The 22,693-nt window shown below is 41.9% G+C and overlaps 1 protein-coding gene across 1 annotated transcript in view; it reads left to right on the plus strand.

Moving 5' to 3' along the window:
• The first annotated feature begins 59 nt into the window (after nt 1-59).
• ARGLU1 (arginine and glutamate rich 1) overlaps nt 60-22,693 on the plus strand; it is a 28,843-nt gene continuing 6,209 nt past the window's right edge. The window contains exons 1-3 of the mRNA XM_043477683.1: nt 60-657; nt 10,686-10,911; nt 13,198-13,281. Coding sequence (XP_043333618.1) covers nt 311-657; nt 10,686-10,911; nt 13,198-13,281 — 657 coding nt within the window. The 5' untranslated portion in view covers nt 60-310. The remainder of the gene's footprint in view (nt 658-10,685; nt 10,912-13,197; nt 13,282-22,693) is intronic.

Below are 22,693 nucleotides of genomic sequence, written 5' to 3' on the forward strand. Positions count from 1 at the left end.
CACGCCTTCCGCAGGGAGCGTCAGGGGCGGGGCTCGCGCGACGGCGCGTTGCGCGGGGCATTGTGGGAGGGGCGGCCGGTGCGGCCACGGCTGCCATCTTAGCAACTCCTGGCGTTGCGGCCTTGTCGTTGGAGGCGGCCTTCGCGGCGGCCCTCGACCTCACGGAGAGACGAGAGAGTCAGCTCGCTGACCAGCTTTCCTTCCCTCGGCCTCGACAGGCCTGCCGGCCCGCGTCCGGAGGCGGAGGCGCGGGTAGCCCGGCACGTGCAGGGCCCGAAGCCAGCGGTTAGTCACAGCGTCGCCCGGAAGGATGGGCCGGTCTCGGAGCCGGAGCTCGTCCCGCTCCAAGCACACCAAGAGCAGCAAGCACAACAAGAAGCGGAGCCGGTCCCGCTCGCGCTCTCGGGACAAGGAGCGCGTGCGGAAGCGCTCCAAGTCCCGGGAAAGTAAACGGAACCGGCGGCGGGAGTCGCGGTCCCGCTCGCGCTCCACCAACACGGCCGTGTCCCGGCGCGAGCGGGACCGGGAGCGCGCCTCGTCCCCGCCCGACCGCATCGACATCTTCGGGCGCACGGTGAGCAAGCGCAGCAGCCTGGACGAGAAGCAGAAGCGAGAGGAGGAGGAGAAGAAGGCAGAGTTCGAGCGGCAGCGGAAAATGTGAGCTTCCGCGCGGGGAGGGGTGGGGTGAGGGGGGGAGTGATGAGGGGAGACGGTGACGGGGGGCGGTGGTGAGGGGGGTGGGGGTGACGGGGGGAGTGATGAGGGGAGACGGTGACGGGGGGCACTGGTGAGGGGGGTGGTGAGGGAGTGGGGGTGACGGGAGGAGTGGTGAGGGGAGATGGGGAAGAGGGGGTTGGGAGGGTGGTGAGGGAGTGGGGGTGGTGAGGGAGAGGGTGACAGGGTCAGTGAGGGGGGAGAGGGGCTGACGGGGGAGTCGGGGTGGCAGGGGAAGAAGGGAGTGATGGGGTCAGTGGGGGTGAAGGGGGGTCAGTGAGAGGTAGCGGCGGGTGGCGGGGACACTGGGGGTGCCGGTGAGGCGCGGGAGTGAGGGGCGGCGAGGAGAAAGGCGATGGCTGGGTCGGAGTGGGGGGAGGTGAAGGAGGTTAGAAGGGTCGCTGGACCCGGGCCCCGCGGGCCTGCAGCCTCGGCGTCTGGAAAGGCGAGGGGTCAGGACCTGACGAGTTGGTTGGGAAGGAAGACAGTGGGGACCGGCCTGGGAGGGCTTGGAGGAGAGAGCGCGTTTTGGCGCGAGAGGCGGCGGCAGCGAGTCCCGGAAGTTGGGGGTGCAGTTCCGAGCGGGCGGGGAGCCGCGTCGGCCCCCGAGGGTGACGAGGGATGCGGGCCTCTGTCGCGTCGGAGACGTAGGACCCGAATTCTCGGGGATAAAGAAAAACACTCGAAAACCAGGCGCTGAACTTCCGTGTGTTCCTGCTGTTGAGTGATGTCGTGGTCGCTTTTCCCTTTTTGAGCCTCTCTCTTTTTTTTTTTTTGAGGTGTAAAAAGCAAAACGCAAGTAGCTTGAGTGTACAGTAAGATGGGTCTTGAAGCATGCGTTCACTTGTGTAACCACCATCCCGAGCAAAGCCGACTCCTTCCTTTTGCTGTGCTGTGCCAAGTCGCTCAGTCGTGTCCGACTCTGAGACCCCGTGGACTGCAGCCCGCTCGGCTCCTCTGTCCATGGGGATTCTCCAGGCAAGAATACTGGAGTGGGCTGCCATGCCCTCCTCCAGGGGATCTTCCCGACCCAGGGATCGAACCCAGGTCTCACACATTGCAGGCTAATTCTCTACCGTCAGAGCCACCAGGGAATTGAACTGTTTATTCATTTTGCTGTGTAGTTCTGTGTAGCACACTTTGGTGCAAGTCTGTTGTTTCCCCTTGTGGTGTACTTGCTGTTGAGAAGACAGTAATTGCTTTTACTTTTGCATTGATCCAATGTAGAAGAGACACCTCTCGAGTTATCTTTTGATCTAAGACTAGGTGCACATAGTCCCAAGCCAATGAAATGGCTTGGGATAATATGGTCTAATCATGAAATTTTGGTTTTAAAGTGTAGGGTTTTGTTCCGGTTCAAGACTATGGTATTCTGATGCTCTGGGTGTTCTTTCTCATCCAGAGTTGCCTTGCTGACTCTACCTGTTTAACCAGCAGTCTTCTTGGCTCTTAAGTGCATGTTCTGAAAGTGCCCATGAGGCAGGACAATTACTGAATGTTGAATTTTCTCAAGACAAGTTTATCTTGTGTACTGATTGTGCAGAGGTTTTAACTTTCTCTGCAGTGTGACTTGTTTCTAAAAGCAAATCATTAAGAGGTCAGGGAATAGAAAACTAATATTGCTGTGGCCAAAGAGTCCCTTCACTGCGTTCCTTTAAAACATGCGCAATGCTTTGATTTTCCCTTAGAAGTATCAGTGATTGTATGAACACCAAGTACACATAATTGTGTTGGAGGAAATTTCAATTACATAGAATCCAGTTTTTTGGTCTGGAACAAGATCCTTAATTGTAAAGATTTAGTTCTCGAATAACTATCAACATATGAGCGTTTAAAAAAACTAAGACATCTCTGAGATAATATTTACATGCGAAACCAAAGGATACCTCCAAAGAGTAATGGTTGGCCACTCACTAGAAAGCTTAAGACTTATAGGAACAGTATGTATGGGAGAAATAGAGGGATTTAGCAAACTTCACACGAATAGCAGAGAAGAAATCCAGAGATGAAATGAGAGTTTAGAGCAGTTATATAGTTCCAAGTTGATAGAGGAGGCACACTTCCATTAGCATGTATGAAGGGAGGAGGGGGTAGAACTAGCATCCACCTTACACTGAATTCCTGTGTGTCCTGCCGATAGTCACTCGGTCATGTCTGACTCTTTGCGACCCCATGGACGGTAGCTCACTGGCTGCTTTGTCCATGAAGTTCTCCAGGCAATAATACTGGATGGGTTCAGTTCAGTTCAGTTCAGTCGCTCAGTCCTGTCCGACTCTTTGCAACCCCATGAATCGCAGCGTGCCAGGCCTCCCTGTCCATCACCAACTCCCAGAGTTTACCCAAACGCATGTCCATTGAGTTGGTGGTTTTATCCAACCATCTCATCCTCTGTCGTCCCCTTCTTCTCCTGGCTTCAACCTTTCCCAGCATCAGGGTCTTTTCCAATGAGTCAACTCTTCGCATGAGGTGGCCAAAGTATTGGAGTTTCAGTTTCAGCATCAGTCCTCCCAATGAACATCCAGGACTGAGCTCCTTTAGGATGGGCTGGTTGGATCTCCTTGCAGTCCAAGGGACTCTCAAGAGTCTTCTCCAACAGCACAGTTCAAAAGCATCAATTCTTCGGTGCTCAGCTTTCTTCACAGTCCAACTCTCACATCTGTACATGACCACTGGAAAAACCATAGCCTTGACCAGACAGACCTTTGTTGGCAAAGTAATGTCTCTGCTTTTTAATATGCTATCTAGGTTGGTCATAACTTTGCTTCCAAGGAGTAAGCGTCTCTTAATTTCATGGCTGCAAATCACCATCTGCAGTGATTTGGGAGCCCAAGAAAATAAAGTCAGCCACTGTTTCCCCATCTATTTGCCATGAAGTGATGGGACTGGATGCCATGATCTTAGTTTTCTGAATGTTGAGCTTTAAGCCAACTTTTTCACTCTCCTCTTTCACTTTCATCAAGAGGCTTTTTAGTTCCTCTTCACTTCCTGCCATAAGGGTGGTGTCATCTGCATATCTGAAGTTATTGATATTTCTCCCCAGCAATCTTGATTCCAGCTTGTGCTTCTTCCAGCCCAGTGTTTCTCATGATGTACTCTGCATATAAGTTAAATAAGCAGGGTGACAATATACAGCCTTGACGTACTCCTTTTCCTATTTGGAACCAGTCTGTTGTTCCATGTCCAGTTCTTAACTGTTGCTTCCTGACCTGCATATAGGTTTCTCAAGAGGCAGGTCAGGTGGTTTGGTATTCCTATCTCTATCAGAATTTTCCACAGTTTATTGTGATCCACACTGTCCAAGGCTTTGGCATAGTCAATAAAGCAGAAATAGATGTTTTTCTACAACTCTCTTGCTTTTTCGATGATCCAGCAGATGTTGGCAATTTGATCTCTGGGTCCTCGGCCTTTTCTAAAACCAGCTTGAACATCTGGAAGTTCACGGTTCACGTATTGCTGAAGCCTGGCTTGGAGAATTTTAAGCAATACTTTACTAGTGTGTGAGGTGAGTGCAATTGTGCGGCAGTTTGAGCATTCTTTGGCATTGGAATGAAAACTGATGTTTTCCAGTCCTGTGGCCACTGCTGAGTTTTCTAAATTTGCTGGCCTATTGAGTGCAGCACTTTCACAGCATCATCTTTCAGGATTTGAAATAGCTTAACTGGAATTCCATCACCTCCATAGCTTTGTTAGTAGTGAGGCTTTCTAAGGCCCACTTCACTTCACATTCCAGGATGTCTGACTCTAGGTGAGTGATCACACCATCGTGATTATCTGGGTCGTGAAGATATTTTTTGTACAGTTCTTCTGTGTATTCTTGCCACCTCTTCTTAATATCTTCTGCTTTTGTTAGGTCCATACCATTTCTGTCCTTTATCGAACCTGTCTTTGCCTGAAATGTTCCCTTGGTATCTATAATTTTCTTGAAGAGATCTCCAGTCTTTCCCATTCTGTTGTTTTCCTCTATTTCTTTGCATTGGATGGGTAGCCATTCCCTTTTCCAGGGGATCTTCCTGACCCAGGGATCGAACCTGTGTCTCTTGCAGTAGGCACTGCTTAATATGGTCTAATCATGCAGAAGAGACAAGTGAAAGGTCTAGGTTTCACAGCCGTGGGAATGGGCAGAAGTAGTTGTCTATCTACAGGTTGTGTTGGTTAGCTCATTCAGCTGATACTTAGGGAGCGTTTGAGAAGTGCCGAGCACTGTGCCAAGAGCTGTTACTCTGAGAGACGATGGACCCTCCACGATCTCAGTCTGGCCTGAAGATGGGTAGGTGGGTAAGTAGGTAGTAATGCAGTGTGGCAAATTCCGTGATAGTGATGGGACTGAAAAGGACGCATCCTGGACAGCTCAACACCTTAGTTCTCTTGAAGAATGAGTGGCAGATAAAGATAGGAGACTGTCAGGCTCTCCATAGGAGGATACGTGCAGACCCAGGGTGGGAGTGCCCCCACCCCTGCCAGAATAAAGGGAGAGGTGCAGATGGTCTTAATGTAGAGTAAAGAGATGGATATGGACTTGAACATGAAATTCCTTAGGCACTAAAGTCATGGAGTACTGGAAAGGTAGATAGAGGCTGGGAATCATGGGAAGGGTCTTATAGGCTGAATTACGGACCTTGGATTTCATCATAGAAACCAGAAGGGTTTAAAGCAGACAAATGGTGTGGGGTTGTTGGTTTATTTGTTTTTAAACAGATGTTTGTTTTTAAACAGATCGACTGCTGTGTGGGATAAATTGCAGTAAATACACGTAGGAGTAGTGAAGGAGCAGTTGTTGAAATGGACAAAAGGGGCAGATTTAAGAAACATTTAGTGCAAATAAAATTCGATGTGAAACATAAGGGAAGTAAAGCATTATTCTTGGCTCTTAAGTTTATATTGTGGCCGTTGCACCTCAGCTACCAGATGTTTAAGTCATGACACTGCAGGTCAGACTCAGATAAAATGTCAGAAGCCTGGTGGATGGTGGCGGGGGAAAAATAAAGGGAGTTTCCACTTGGCACTTCCAATGTAGGCACTAGATTTTGGATATAGTGAGTTTATCCAAGCTTGATAGTGGGGGACTGAAACCTGAGAACCCTTGAGCATAGATAGAATGACCCAGGGAGAGTGTGGGGAAGAGCGGGGGGGTCACAGGGATGTCTGTGTTTACCATTGGACAGAAGGAAAGTGCGTGGTTGGGCAGTGAGTGAAGAAGGAGCAGAAGAAGACACACTGTTGAGTGTAGCTTCTTGTGAGAGGTCCAGTGTGAGGTGGAGAGACAGCAAAGTTAAAATTGATTGGGCTTTAGCAATTAGAAAGTCTCAGTAAGATTGGAAACCAGGCTGTTTTGCCATTTACACTCTTGAGACCTTGAATAAACTACCTACCTTTGAGCTTGATTTCTTATCTGTAAAATGGAGATACTTGTCTTGTTTATTGTGAAGGTTAGAAATAGTGCATTTGGGGTACCTAGGTGGTATTTGTCATGTATGCAGTGAGACTCAATAATGTTGTTTGTAACTTACATGTGTGCAACCAGATTGAACCTGGTGAATTTCAGAAGTGATCTTACAAGTCGTAATCTTAATACAATAAAAGGCAGACCTTAAAATTAAAAAATTCTTGAAATTTTGAGGTTGATAATTCAGTTCGAAAGATCTCCTCCTCATGTCCCAGTCATTCAGTGTTGTGCTCGCTCTCCGCTTCTGCACCCTTATCATTTTTCATGTTTTATTTTGAGATGCTTTATGCCTGATGTAATATCTGTTGGGGAAAGAGAAAGAGTGACTGAAAATGACTTGCAACAAATCAGGATAATAGTGGCATAGTAACTTTAGTGTTCAACTACATGACATCTTGAGCGCCTTCTAAATGAGAGTATCTGAAGTGAACTGGGGTCTGTCTAGTGATTCTGAGAATACTTAGGAGCTTATTGTGAGAGCAAATTCAGTGTGTTGGAACTGCATATCAGGGAGGGTAGGGCTTTGAGATGAACTTTAGGGAGAAAGGTCAGGCTGATGTTGAAAAGAATTTTATCAATTTTTAAAGTATTTTGTAGCTAAATTTTTGTGCATACCTGTGCCTTCCACATTTGTCTGGAGAAACAGTGCAGAGTAGTAGGTCATTACCTGTGGAGTAGCTAGGTTGAGGGTCACTCCTCAGTCACCTGCTTTGCCTCAGAGGCCATCAGAGATGTACATGATGCTGTGGTGTATAGAGCTTTGGGCAGAGTAGTCAGTACTGAGTAAATACTGTTTGCTAATGTTATGAAGCAGTTCCTAGAATTAAGCTCCTAGCACTGAGTTTGTACATTTTAAAGACTTAATATTTCTCGATACTTTGTGCAAAGTCCCACTTGAATTAATGGTGCTGTGCTGCTGGGCCTTTGTTGTTTGTTCTAGTGGTTGCCATTTTAAGGTTGATTGTGATCAATGTTTTTAAAAGACCTGAGACAATGGAGAAAACTTGGTTTTGATTCGCCCCTTTCATGTGTCACAGGTTCTTAACAAGGGGATGAATTTAGCAAAGGACTTTGAGGGAAAAAATTAGAGAAAAGAATCAAGAATGATACTCCTATGACCAAAGTTTAACAAAGGGGTATGCAATGATTGTAGTGATAGGTTTCATAAGATACTAATGATGAAATTGGGTTGTTTTTTTTTTTTTTTTCTTTTCTTGAGAAAGTTTCAGTGCCTCTTTGGAAAGGCAGCCTAATAGCTGCCTTATCAGCGATTATGATAATAAATTTGTTTGTCATCAGTAAAAATGAACTCAATTTTTTTTTTTTAAGAGCTATCCACCCATCCCACCTTCCTTCAGCCGAGTGGTACAGGAAAGCTATGTTGTACTAGCTTTTATTCAATTTTATACCATATATTTTTACCTTTGTGGGAAGACAGACAAAGAAAGGGATCCGGACACAAGAAGGGTGCAGTAAAGGGATACAGAGTCACAGTCAGGAGTCCAGGCTCTGGTTTCTAGCGCAGCACCTAGTACCCAGTGAGTGGTTCAACAGAGGCTTGTCCTGTCTCTCAGGTGCTTAATTCCCCTGTGCTTGTGTCATTGAGATTCTGGATTCACGTGTGTGGAGGGAGGGGAATTAAAACAGTATTGGGCTTTTAACTTTTTCAGAGCTGGATCTAGAAATTGATTAATTTTTTCTGATTGCTGAAGTGGCCGTTTTAACCTTACCAAGAATAACAGCGATTATATTGTTGATAATCCTTGTAGGGGGCAGCTTTGCACTGGTGCCCTGACCTTGCCTGTCTCCTGGCAGGGCATGGCAGCAAGGCCTAATTACAGTCCGGGGTGGGGGTGCCTGTTCCTCCAGGAACAGAGAGAGATAAGCAGCCTTGTGAGAAAGTCCACTGGGCCGTTTCCCATCTCCTGGTTTCAGTTAAGCTTGGCAGTTTCCGCTTGCCCTCCCCTTGAGACTGTGAAACTGCTGAGCTGTAGTTAGAGTTGACTCCTTAGCAGCAGCCATCTCTTGTCTCCACTGCATGTCACAGTGTGTAGCCTGTCACCTGGCCCCTCTGGTTTGGTGTCCGTCAGTGGGAGCAGAGACCCAGGGAGCTGATACCATGCTGGTGTGGCTTTTGCTGTAAGTAATAACACTGAATTTATTTAGGTTCATTTTGTGCTTACTGACCAAATCTGTGGAAATGTGGCCCCATCAGCCATTGTGCTGTATTGCTGTCATTTAGGGACTGTTTGCTTGTCAGAAACACTAAATATATGTCAAATCTCTTCCACCTTTACCAAACTCCTTAGTTAATTAGTCAGCTTTTATACTGATAACCTAACTCAAAGCCTTATCCCATTCTTTTCCCTCTTTACTACTTTGTGTGGAAAGTTTTAATTGGAACTTGGTTTATAGTGTCCTTTTAAGAGTTGAGTTGTACCATTTTTGAAATTTTAAAATGAAATTTCTTCTAGACTTACACATTTATTAATTTTATAAGAACCAACTAACAAAAGGCGTGCAGGGTATGTGTATACTTTTAAACTTGGTGTTATGAAAGCTTTCCAGTTTACCAAAATGGAGTACTGTAATCCTCATACATCATACAGGTTCAGCAATTGTTAGCCTTGCTTGTTTCTTACATATTTTCTTTCTCTTGGGATGAAGTAGAGAAACAGCATGTTTATATTTGAAATATAGTTTTAATTTGTATTGAAGTCACTGCCTGATTTCCTTTAGATACTTTGGTCACTCATTTTTAGTGCTGGAGTAGATGTCTGTTCTCTTACTGAGCTGCTGTAGATGAAGGCTTATTGGAACTGCCTTAATACTATATTTTGTTGAAACTAAAAAAAGGTAAAGGAGCATAGTTAGAATACATGTTAGGCTTTCATGTTTTTTCCCCCAATTATAATCACCAATAATGTAATGTTGGGAAGAGATAGTTAAGAAACAAGCAACAGAATCTTCAGAATGGTTATTGCAGATATCTGGAACCTAATAGAAATTATGCTTTTTCAAGAAACTACTATCTCCCTGGTAGAAATACGTAGAGATTATAAATGCAGAAACATATATGAATCGGAATGTTAGATATGCTGGTGTTAGTATGGTATCACTGAATAAATAACAGGAGTTAAGAATGAAAGCACCTTAGTGGGAGTTGAATCACCCCCCAAAATAGTTGACTTGAAGTGGATTAGGATATTTAAAGGTCACTTAGAAACTATGAAGTCTTAACTAAACAGATAAATTGAATGACTTCATACATACATAGGAGTCATCAAAAGATACAAAGGTTACAGATTTTGTTTAATTTTGTGGTTGTGAGAAACTGAAGCATTAATGGATTGACCTCTTAGGATTTAGGTATACTTTCAGAGTTTCTTGCATTCATTTCAGCACAGATTGTCTCAAATAATGCTGTTCAATAGAAATGTAATGTGAGACAGATTAAAAAGAAACCAGTGAAATTAATTTTAACATATGCTGTATCTTTATTCTTTTCTTTTTACTAATCTTCAGTTCAAATTGGATGCATGTGAGACTATTGGCTGTCATATTGGAGATCACTGGTATAAAATGTGCGACGTTTCCACCATGGTGCCTTGATAAATGTCAGTATCTTCAGCACCAAATTTCACCTTGAGTAAATAAGTTCATATATAATATCTAAATGAGATTAGAATAATTAAGCAATATCATGCTTCATTGAACTTTATAGAAGAAGTGATGATAAAAATGCATTTCATCCACTTCGCCCTATCTGGAGAAGGAAATGGCAACCCACTCCAGTATTCTTGCCTGGAGAATTCCATGGACAGAGGAGCCTGGTGGGCTACAGTCCATGGCGTCACAAAGAGTCGGACACAACTGAGTGACTAGCACTCCCCATATTTGGTAGAGCTTTGAATTGACAGTCAATTAATAAAAGAAAGAACAGGTTCATTAAAGGGTAAAAGTTGCAAAGCTAAATAAGTCTGTGTTTTCTCTGAAAGCTGTAGTACTATTGCTTTCACACTCTGAATCTCTTTCAATCTGTATTTATTCTGACCTTGCTTGTAAGTGGGGGAGGAGGAATCAATTTAGCTGGTCTGAATTGCTTGCTACATAAGTTTCTCCTAACTTCTCTGTAACTCATCGCTTAGATTAAATGGATTGGCAGATGAGCAAATCATATATTTAATAGCTTGTCCTTTCATTATAAAGCTGATAATGAAAGTAGATTCCCTGTTTCAGATTTACTCTGCGGTTCCTAAAGCTAAGGCATTAAGCTCTTTGTATATACTAGTCTTTTTGTATTTACTTTAGAGAGTGACAGAAGAAAAAACCATGATATTATATTTACTTGAATTTTGGTATCACTTAACCTCTTGATATCTATCTTTTCCTTGTATGTTATGTGAGAATGAATTGTGAAATCATAGAAATATATAATCGGACTCTGTTTTACAGACTTAGAACTAGTTCTCTTTCAACTCTTGGTTTACTATATTATCAAAATCACCTTTCCCACTTTGTTTGCTAGTCGGCAGCAGGAAATAGAAGAAAAACTCATCGAGGAAGAAACAGCACGAAGAGTGGAAGAGCTGGTGGCCAAACGGGTCGAGGAAGAATTGGAGAAACGGAAGGATGAGATTGAGCGAGAAGTTCTCCGAAGGGTGGAGGAAGCCAAGCGCATCATGGAAAAGCAGTTGCTCGAAGAACTCGAGCGACAGAGACAAGCTGAGCTTGCAGCACAAAAAGCCAGAGAGGTAACGCTCGGTCGTTTGGAAAGTAGAGACAGTCCATGGCAAAACTTTCAGTGTCGGGTGTGCCTCCTGCTCAGTTCAGAAAGAGATGGAATACAGACTCATTCCTTTCTCGTCTAAACTTAACATTGCTGTGAAAGTTAATTTTTTAGCCTATTCAGATGTGCTGACTGATACTTAAAAGTTATTTCCATAAAACTATCCAAGGATACTTTTTGATTGAATGGAACTGGCTTACATATTTGAGAAGTGTTTGAAACTTTTGCCATGGCTGCAGGACTTATATTCTTCTTTGGGAGGGTGGGGGGAGACAGGGAGTGGTAAAGGAGAAGGTTAATAATCCACCTGTGGTTATGTGTTCTTTTCTGTTCATCACTCTTACTGCCTAGACTGTGAGAGGCTTTTTGCCTTCAGTCAGATTAAAAAGAGCAGGGCCTAATGTTGAGTGACAGCACCTGCTTTTGATAAATAGGTTTTCTTGTTCTTCTTTTTTTCCTCCTTTTATTCCTTGCCCCCTACCCCAAATCCTGCTACAACACAATGGACTAATTCTAGCATTCTGATCATAAGGCCCTCCATTTTCCTAATGTGTTTCAAGGATCTTTTTAGGAAAAATGTCCAGATTATTCATCCACTTTTTTAGTATCTACTAACAACTCCTTTTTTCCTCTAGAGAGTTATGAAGGAACAGGTTGTCCTTGTCTGGAGTCAAGCTAAACACACGATTTGTTTTATCAGCAGCTGGAGCAGAAGTTGAAAATGTCTTTCTGTGAGACAGTAATTTGCTACTGAAGCTTTATGGCTTGTTTGCACTGATTACTCCAGGAACCTAAAACTTGCTGAAAGTCACTGAAACACTCGAGGCAAATTACTTTACAGCACTGAGTGTCCCTCAACATGGTTGCATAATAACTGAATTCCAATGATAGAAAATAGAACCCGTAGTTCTATTTTGTTGGACTTCAATGTTTTACTCAAAATAATGTGATTCATTGTCTTTTTTAATCTTGGCATTATTGTGGACAAGTTGACCTTACATTAAATCTCTGTTTTCCAGTAAGCTTAGTTTTTCAAATGCATTTTCCCTCGTGCTGTCTTTAACTAGATATACATGTCTATATTTAGTGGATGTCACAGCCTCTGCAATTGAGTATATGAAATTTTGATTAGTGTTTTTCATGACGAAGATACTTTTGGAGTAATGGTGCTGTCTTGTAGCGAGTTATTAATCATAGGAAGATTTTTTTCTCTTCGTTTGCTTTTTGTTTCATATTAACAAATTTTTTTTTTTACACGGACACAACCCTCTTGACAGTCTTCCCAAATATTAAAATCATTTGAATATGTATGCTGTGATCTCAACACTGCCCAAACCATCAAGCAGTCTTCATATAGTTTGCATTATAAAATCTCATTAAATTCTCCAAGAAAAAATAAATTACAGAATTTTATTTCCTGACCATGCACCCCCTGGATTCCTGATTTTCAGTTCAGATTGTAGATGACAAGATAAGCTGCCTTTAGAAATTGTCAACAATTCTGAATGTTAAGTCCATTTTCCCCATGGAAGAAGCCCTTAGTTCCATGAAGTATGGATTACCATTTGTATTTTTCACTAACAGTAAATGTATTTTTCTTATTAATTGTTTGCCTTAGGAATGATGAATTACATTTTTTGTTCCTTCTTACCATAAACATCTGCATTCCTCAGCTCAGCCTTCCTTGTATGTTGTTTCTTTATAAATGGTTGAGCTGCTGATGCAGGTTTTGCCAAGCTAACAGTACAAATCATTTTAAAGAGGAAGCTGGCGCGTATGGCAGCCGAGGAGCACACTCTGCAGGACACTGGACAAGACAGTAAATATTCAACTTTTAATGCTGATTAAAGGAGTATAGGTAAAGAATACGTAGGTATACATAATTGGTGAGACAAATATTCACTTTATTTATCTTTTATATATTATTTTTTAATTTGGTAAATACTATCCAGTTTTGTAGTTGTCCTTGTTGATTTGTGTGATGTTAAAGTATTAGTAGTAACTGCCAGGAAACTGTCATTAGGGAGGGTGTAGTCGGTTGCTGTTTGGACTGGGAGGGATGATTGAAATTTAGTGCTAGAGACAAATGTTAGTGGCTGCACAGTTTATCATTTGTCAGACAGAAGGTAGCTATACAGCTGCCCTGTTAAGTCAGATCAAAAAAGTTCAGAGGAAGATTAGTAAGTATTTTATCAATTAAAAAAAAAAAACATTTTATCTTTCTAACATCTTAACATGTCCTCCCCTTTAGGAGGAAGAACGTGCAAAACGTGAAGAGCTAGAGCGAATACTAGAAGAGAATAACCGAAAAATTGCAGAAGCACAAGCCAAACTGGTATGTATAAAGCATATATGAAAAATAGTCCAGAGTTCTCAGAACTGTTTTAAGGAATTTGAGGCAGGAGTAGGAATAGTTCACTAGATTTTAGCTACTGTCTTTAGAGGAATCTCTTTGGGGCAAGCCAGAAATTCTGATTAATCTGGAGAAAATTCCAGAATTCACAGTGGTTTAGAACAGATTTTCTAGGGGAAATTGAACTGTCCCTAATTTTTTTCTATCCTAACCTCATTCACATTTCTTCTCTACCTACAACACAAAAGCAAAAGTCTGAAGGTATTTACACGCACTAATATGCAATATTTCACTTGGCATAAGTTGCTGTTATCAATTACTAGACAGAATAAGTATACAGTATTTGATAAAGTGTACCCAGTTAGTAAGTGTTCTGTGTTTTTCAAGTTTATAATCTAACAAGGAATAGAGACTTAAATAATTGCATTATGAAATAGGCATATGAAAGGAGATACAATTTTTACATTTCATTCAAGTCAACATAAGAATACCAAAGTAGATTTTTTAATAGAAAAGCTAATGCACATCACTTCTGTTTTTCTTTCCCATTCTGTGTTTTAGTACTCCAGTTTTTTTGTGTTTGTAGCATATACTAGCATTTAAAAGTAGATCAAGTTTTTGTTGTAGTAGGATTTTCCCACTTAAAAGTGTGAATATATTTTGAAGCATACTCAGTATGATGAAAAAGAAAGCTAGAATTAAAGGAATATAGGTATAAATAAAAACAAAAAAGGATAGTCAGACACTATAAGGGAAAACTTTCTTATACAGATGGCACATAGGAACTCTACTTCAAAGTAAGAATATAAATCAAGGATGGAAGGACATGAACATAACGATGAATGAGCATTAGTGGTGGTTCCTGCCCAGGAATGAAAACATGGCCCAAGAGGGACTTTTGGTTGTAGACAGGATTTGCCTAGTTAGAAATGGTTGTGAATAATATAGCCACAGGAAAACATTTGCTACTAAGTTATGCTGTAGACTGGGGGGGAAGCAAGATGTAGGTTCCATTTAAGTGGTTTAGAAAAAAACAAATTCTGTGACTGTGTTTATAAAGGCACAGAAAAAGATCTGGGAGTGTATAAGCAATTTGAGTTTGGGCAAACTCCGAGAGATAGTGAAGGACAAGGAAGCCTGGCATGCTGCAGTTCATGGGGTCGAAGAGTGGGACAAGCACTTAGAGGTGGATCGTTATGGCCAGGTGGGGGTGAGGGAAGACCGCAACTACTTGTTTATAATGCGTAAGAATGTGACAGTGAAACCACCAGCAGTTGGTCCTAGAGCATGATCTTTTACAAGATAATGTACCCCACGTAAGAGCCAAACTCGAAATACTCTGAACAACTTACCGAGCTTGACATAAGGACTCTTACTTAATATCACTGTCCTGGTTAAAGTGAAAGCCACAGGGAAAGGGGAAGACTCACTTCCGCTTTACCAAGGAAAAGACATTAAAATCTGCTTAGGTAGAAAAGACACCATGAATGTGAAGTGGATGAGAAGTTATAGTAAGGTGTATCACTGTATGCTGATGAACAAGTATGTGATCATTTTTTTTTTTTAAATAATTCCACATAAGGAAATCTCAGTACAAATAGAGAGTGTAAGTTGGAAGTGTGCCTCTTAAATTTAGTTTTGCAAGTTGAGCTTTGAATGGTACATGCAGTCTGGTTTGTAAGGCATGAATATTTGCAGAAGACAGGAGCAGTGTAGTTTAGGTTGAAACACTGAAGCAAAATTACCCAGCAGGTGAGGTGGCATTCCTTTTAGAACATGGTGTAAGAGATTGGATAGTAAATGGGTTTGGGTTGTGGATGGCCTGAAACGCTGGATGGTGACTCTTGAAGTAGGTATATGCTGCCAAATTCCTGATCCCTCCTGACCTGGGCTGTCTGGGTGCCTAGGGACAGCTCAGGGTCCGGTGTTCCTCTAGGAGTGTTTACCCACATGAGCCATAAATTCAGAGTCTTCTGTTTGTCATTACTGGGAAAGGATGAGCCAAACATACTCTGGAGCAGCTTCTCAAGTGGTAGTAAAACTGGCCAGATTTTATTTTTGTCTTCTAATTCTGGTTTGCCTCAGACCCCTATTTTTGCAAAACAACAGTTAAGATGCATTATTAAAAAAATGAGGTGAGAGTGCTGTAGAAGTTGCTGAAATGCTTACTGGCTTCTCTCTTGTGGGTCAGTGAGTTTGCGCGGTCCTGGGTCCCTGGACCATACTTAGACCAGTGCTGCTCCAGGGCAGCATTAACAGATTGTTCCGTGACACTACTGTTAACCGCATATTGCCAGTGAAACTTGGGTGGGAAGAAAGGTATCCTACAGGGAAAGAAGCTTGAATTTCAGGAAAGTTGGTAAGAATTTGGACACAATTAGTTCATTTGTTTCTTGGGTTCGGTAAAGTTGCAAGTATAAGTTACTGTTCATGTTGGAAAAGATTAATTTTTGTTTATTCTCTTGGTGAACATTTCCTTGCAGGGAAAGTAGAGTATCCTTTGTGTAGGAAGAGACAGAATGTATATTTTATAAAACATTGAGTTTCTTTAATTTTTGTTTTCTCTCCTCTTCCTCTGAATTTTGAGTACAGTTCTTTAATCTTCTTACATATTTACTAAGAAATAGGCTTACTTGGTGGCTCAGTTGTAAGGAACTTGCCTGCTAACGCAGGAGACACAGGTTCAGTCCCTGGGTCAGGAAGATCCCCTGGAGAAGGAAATGGGAACCCACTCAGTATTCTTGCCTGGGAAATCCCAGGGCTAGAGGAGGCTGGCAGGCTACAGTCCATGGAGTCACAACGAGTCAGGCATTACTAGGGAATTCTACATGGAATATATTGAAAATCTTGTTAAAATGATAGATATAATGTATAAAGAGCAATATGGAGATAAAAAAAGAGTCAAGTCTCTTAAAAACTTTAATGTATTAATTGTGGAGACAAGGACAGTTCCAAGAAAAGTCAACTAATAATATGGAACTGCCGGGTAAGGAGTATGAATTATGTGAGACAACTGACATAATTGCCCTGAGAACCTTCCTGGAAGAGAGACCCCGGATCTGGACCCTGATGGACAGTTAGAATGAGGACAAGAGTGTGAGGAAACGAAGTGTAGAGCAAAGGCCTGTAGGGAAGTAGAATTGGAGAAATCTCTTTGGGGGATCTCTTGGAATAATGGGAAGAGCAGTAGTAGTTGTGGTAGTAAAAGCACTTTGTGAGTAGCAAGCTGTGTGATAAGTGATGGGAGAGTAGGTGTAATGGGTTCCATAAAACCCCTTCTTAGTAGGGAAACAAAGAAATGGCCCTCTCTCTGCTCTTTCTCTGACACGACGTGCCACATTTGAAGGTCTTTTCCTCCTGTCAGTGCCCAGTGCTGCTGGCAGGGTTGTGGTCATAGGGACCCTTTGTGCAGAGCGCTGTCCTGGGAATGGAAATGGGCATGACCATTTTCAGTTCAGATCAGTTGCTCAGTCCTTTCCAACTCTTTGCAACCTCATGGACTGTATCCCACCAGGCTCCTCTGTCCATGGGCTTCTCCAGGCAAGAATACTGGAATGGGTTGTCATTTCCTTCCCAAGGGATCTTGCCAACCCAGGGATCAAACCTATGTAATACGGGGAAAGTAGCTAAATACAAAACTTACATACATACTTTGATTTTCCTAATTTGAAATGTACATTTGCACATTTAATAGAAAAATATGCCAAAGTGCTGAGAATAGATCTAATTGGTAGGCTTGTAAGTGATTTTATACTTTTCTCCAGTGTCTACATTTTGTCCAAGAAATACATGTCACCATTGTGATCATGTAAGAGTAACTAGTAAAGAAAGTAAACTTAAGCCACACTTAGACTAACTTTTTAGTAGGTCCTCGTGACAAAACTACAGAGATAGATCCCAGTAATGTCTATAATAAGGAACACATTAGCTAAGCGCTGGGCTCTCATATGTGATAATCATGTTAAGTGGTCTAGACCAAGAGTAATTTTTGCTTATTTTGATTCCACATTATCAAGATACTTTATTTTATCTGTTCATAAGGACACAATATATTAACTGACATACATACTTGATTTATAAAATCAAATGAAAATTAACCAGAATGTGAATTGACTTGGCTTGGCTTTTTGGCAGATTGGGTTCAGTTCTTGGGTTAGTATTGGCAGTGCACAACTATCATCAAATATTTGCAAGGCTGTTAGCATGATGAGATGGAGAATTTTAATTTTCTTCAGTGTTAAAATAATACTTAAAAACTGTGTGAAAGTCGTCGTCTTTGCACTGTTTTTTAGTGATATGTCTGGGAAGAGCCCAGATACTATTCTGAAATGTATATGAATCTTACTTATTCAGAAAGGGAAACAAACTAAATGAAGGTGATAGGTGTTGGCATGGAATAAAATGTTCTAGGAGGTTATGTCAGTAGGAAAAATGACCCTCAGATGGTTCCCTAAAATTGTAGCTCTATCGTATATTTCCTCTCCTTAATGTTGAAATAGTTTTCTCCTTTCCCCCTTATCGGAAAGGGAGATTTCCCATGTTCATTGTGCTGCATGACAGTTGGTATCTCACCAGTTTGAGAGATTTAAAAAATAGTACCATTGTTTACTATATATGAAATGTATCCATATTCTTAAAGTAAACCAGATCTTACTTTGCAGTTTCAGGAGAGGCTCTAAAACAGAGTTTTTAGAAAGGTGCAGGAAAGCGCTTTTTTAAAGTGTGTGTGTGTATGTATTGAATATAGTTACTCTCAGTGTTTCAGGTGCCCAGCAGGGTGCTTCGGGTACACATGTACACATATATTAGTTTTGAAATTATTTCCATCACAGGTTATTACAAGCTATTGACTATCTTTCTCTATGCTATACAGTAATAAACCTTTGTTGCTTGTTGCATATCTATTTTTTAATTAGAAATCTAGCATTCCATTCATACCAAGACAAGTGGAATCACAGTGTCATAAGTTTTTAGGCAAAAAGTCAAAAAGTTTTCTAAAATATATGTTATGTGTACTATGTATGTATACAAAAACTTTTTAACTATACTTGATAAAGCCTTGAAAAAGAACACCAGAAAGAGAGATTGAGAAATTGGAGAACAAACTAAATGAAATGGGAGTGCTGAATATGAAATAGAAAAATAGAAACAAACTAGATAAATGTAAAAGTATAGTCCAGTTGTTTAAACGTGACTGCTCATTAGAAACATATCTGGAGCTCTGGAGAAAAGGCAATTCCTGAGCATATTTTTCAAAAAAATTTCAAGATAATTCTGATATACATGTGGATTTTAAAAAATGTTTACAGGTTTTTCTATTAGATTCTAGTTTTGATGATACAGAGTTCTGTTATTTTTCTGTTGACCAATCATGATACAGTGGTATTGAGTAATAGTTACATAATCACAATAGTAAAAATGTTTTATCAGTTTTCGCAATCAGTACCAGACCGCCCCCCCCCCAAATAAAGATAATTACAATTACAAGCCACAATAGGAACATGTTTAACTTAACAATATAAAATAATCACATACAATTTGGGGTGTTAGGCAGAGTGATGTGGTAAGTGGAAGTATGTGCATACACATGTCTTCATCCCCTCAGTCAGTCAGTCTGTCTTTTGGTTGGTGCATTTAATATGTTTACATTTAACATAGTTATTGATATTTGTGATCCTGTTACCATTTTCTTAATTGTTTTGGGTTTATTTTCTGTGTGTCTTTTCCTTTGTGTTTCCTTCCTGGAGAAGTTCCTTTAGCATTCGTTGTAAAGCTGGTTTGGTGATGCTGAATTCTCTGAACTTTTGCTTGTCTGGAAAGCTTTCAATTTCTCCATCAAATCTGAACAAGAGTCATGCAGGGTTGAGTATTCTTGGTTGTAGGTTTTTCCCTTTCATCACTTTAAATACATCATGCCATTCCCTTCTGTCTTATAGAGTTTCTGTTGAGAAATCAGCTGATAGCCTGATGGGAGTTCCCTTGTATGTTATTTCTCATTTTTCCCTTGTTGCTTTTAATATTTTATCTCTGTCTTTTAATTTTTGTCAGTTTGATTACTGTGTGTCTCATTGTGAGACACCTCCTTGAGTTTATCTTTCCTGGGACTCTGTGCTTCCTGGACTTGGTTGAATTTCCTTTCCCATGTTCAGGAAATTTTTAGCCATTATCGCTTCAAATATTTTCTTAAGTCCTTTCTCTCTCCCATCTCCTTCTTGGGACCCTTGTAATGCAAATGTTGGTGCATTTAATTATCCTCAGGTTGTCCCAGAGGTCTCTTCGGCCATCTTCATTTCTTTCATTCTTTTTTCTGTATTCTGCAACACTGATTTCCACCATCTGTCCTCCATTTATCCGTTCTGCCTCAATTATTCTGCTGTTAATTCTTTCTAATGTATTATTCATCTCTATTTGTTCTTTAGTTCTTGTAGGTCTTTGGTAAACGTTTCTTGCATCTTCTCAATCTTTGCCTCCATTCTTTTTCTGTGATCCTGGATCATCTTCACTATCATCATTCTGAATTCTTTTTCTAGAAGGTTGCCTATCTCCACTTCATTAGTTGTTTTTCTGGGATTTTATCTTTTCCCTTCATCTGGGACATAACTTTCTGCTCTGTCATCATGATTAACTTTCTGTAATATGGTTTTTGTTTTAGCCGCTGTGAGACTGTGCTTCTTGCTGCTTCTGTCTGCCTTCTGATGGAGGAAGCTAAGGGGCTTGTGTAAGCTTCCTGATGGGAGGAATGGGTGGTGGGAAAAACTGGGTCTTGCTCTGGTGGGCAGGGCCTTGCTCAGTAAAGCTTTAATCTGATTATCTGCTGCTCGGGGGGTGGGGTGTCACACTCTGTCCCTGGTAGTTGTTTGGCCTGAGCTGACCCAACCCTGGGGTCTCCAGGGCTCTATGGTAGGGTTAATGGCAGACTCCCAGGGGGGTTACACTACAGGGGACCCTCCAGTGCCCCTGTAATAATGCCCCTGTGGTGAGCCCCTGGCGACCCACGCCTCCACGGGAGGCCCTCCAACAGTAGCAGGTAGCTTTGGTTCAGTCTCGTGTGGGGTCACTGTTCCTCTTCTCTAGGTCTTGGTGTGTGCAAAGTTTTATTTGTGCTCTCCAAGACTGGAGTCTCTGTTTCCCACAGTCTCCTGGGAGGCCTATGATCAAATCCTGTTGACCCTCAAGGCCAGATTCCCTGGGGATTCCCAGTCCCTTTGTTGGATCCCAGGCTGGGAACCCTGACGTGGGGTTCAGAACCTTCACAACAGTGGGAGATCGTCTTGGGTATTATTGGTCTCCAGTCTGTGTATCATCCACCTGGCAAGTATGGGGTTTGATTTTATGGTGATTGCGCCCCTCCTACCATCTGACTGCGGCGTCTTTGTCTTTGGACGTGGGGGGTCTTTTTTTGGTGGGCTCCAGTGTCCTCTTGATGGTTGTTGTACAGCTAGTTAAAGTTTTGTTGCTCTCGCAGATGAGTGCACGTCCTTTTACTCTGCCATCTTGAACCAAAAGCACTTTTTAATGTTTGTATAGTAGACTGAAAAATACCTCCAGCCCCCTAAAAAAAGATATCCGTGTTCTAATCCCCAAAACTTAGGAATGTTATCTTATATGACAGATGAAGAGTTTTACAGATAAAAGTTCAGGGTCTTGAGGTGGAAAGTCTATCCTGGTTTATTACTGTGCCCTGAATGCCTTCAGGCATTCACCGACTCATCACTGACTCCATGGACTTGAGTTTGAGTAAACTGGGAGTTGGTGATGGACAGGGAGGCCTGGTGTGCTGCAGTCCATGGGGTTGCAGAGTCAGACACAACTGAGCGACTGAGCTGAACTGAATGCCTTCACATGTATCCTTTCAAGAGGGAGCTAGAAGAGGTTTTACCACAGAACACACAAGAGATGGAAAGATACTAGCCTTGAAGACAAGAGTGATGTGGTCAGAATGCAAGAAGTCCTCCTCGCACCCCCCAGGAGCAGGAAGAAGCTTGCAGTGGACTCCCCTAGACCTTTGTGAGGGAGCACAGCTGCCAACACCTTGGTGTGGCCTAGCAATGCTGATTTTCTATTTCCAACGCTTAGGTGAACTTTGTGTTGTTTTCAGCCTACCTAGTTTGTGCTAACTTGTTACCTTAAAATGTGGGCATATTTTTGGAATTGGACAGTGGATAGAGGCTGGAAGAATTTTGAGGCACATGATAGAAAATGCCTGGACTGCTTTTGAGAGACTCTAGGTAGGAATATGGACTTTATAAAGTGCCTCTGGGCACTTCTGGTTAGGGGTGGGAAGAAAAGAAATAACATGTTAATGGAAACTAGAGGCAAGGAATTCCTTATTATATAGTGGGAGAAAACCCAGCTGGATTGTATCCTACAGTTGTGTGAGAGGCAGAACTTACGTAATGATGATCTTCATGTATGATTGAAGATACTTGTAAGTAAAGTGCAGTCTTGTTTCTGCTCATAATTTATGTAAAATGAAAGAAGAGAGAAATTGAGCAAAGAACCAGGAAGTAAAATAGATGAGAACTTGATGCTTGTTCTAGAAAGAAGGCCAAGGGTATGACTGGACATCTTCCTAATGCTGAAAAGGTTATGCATGTAACTCAGAGGCTACCTCAGCCATTTTAGCAGAAGCCAGGAGTAGGTGAGATTATCCAAGAAGGACCCGTGGAAGAGCCTGTTGGCTCATGGCCAGATGTGCCTAGGAGATCAGCAGAAGCACTGCCAACACGGACTGATAGAGAAGACACCGTGGCAAAAGACTTTCAGACTCCATAACAGATGAAAAGGTGGTGTGAAGTCAGAACAGAGATGGAAAGATCCTGGCGGAAGGAATGTGGCCCTGGAATGTCAGCACCTTGATTCTGCTGCAGTGATAACTGCCTGCTGGATTCACTTCTGTCGTTTTAAGCTATCCAGTTTGTGGTAATATGTTATAGTGCCTACCGGAAACTAACAGTTGTAAAGAGAACGGAACATTTGTAATAGAGCTGAGTGTGTGTAAGTTGACTAGTAATGACATGTTTATACATTTTAAGAGATGGGAAAACATGATATGGCATCACATTTAAAGGTCAGTTTAAATATCTTAATTTGAGATGGGATGGTGGGCAAGTTAGGGTTTTCAGGCATTGAGAGGCTTGTTCCCAGATGATAAAGTAGAAAACTGATTTAATTATGTTGTATTTTCGGCAACAGTTTTTTTAAAAACTGTGAACATTAAATGTATGGACATTGTGCGATGTGGTGTGAAGGACAGAGGCTATAGAAACAAGAAAGCCACTGAGGTCAGTGAAAAGGTGGGCACTTGATAAGGTGGAAATAGAAATAGTAAAGAGAATAGCTGAACTCGGTGAGTGGTGAGGGTGTGCAGAGGGAGGAAGAAGAGGAAATGCAA

This window comes from Cervus canadensis, chromosome 9, assembly GCF_019320065.1.
Source record: "Cervus canadensis isolate Bull #8, Minnesota chromosome 9, ASM1932006v1, whole genome shotgun sequence".
NCBI classification, from domain to species: Eukaryota; Metazoa; Chordata; class Mammalia; order Artiodactyla; family Cervidae; genus Cervus; species Cervus canadensis.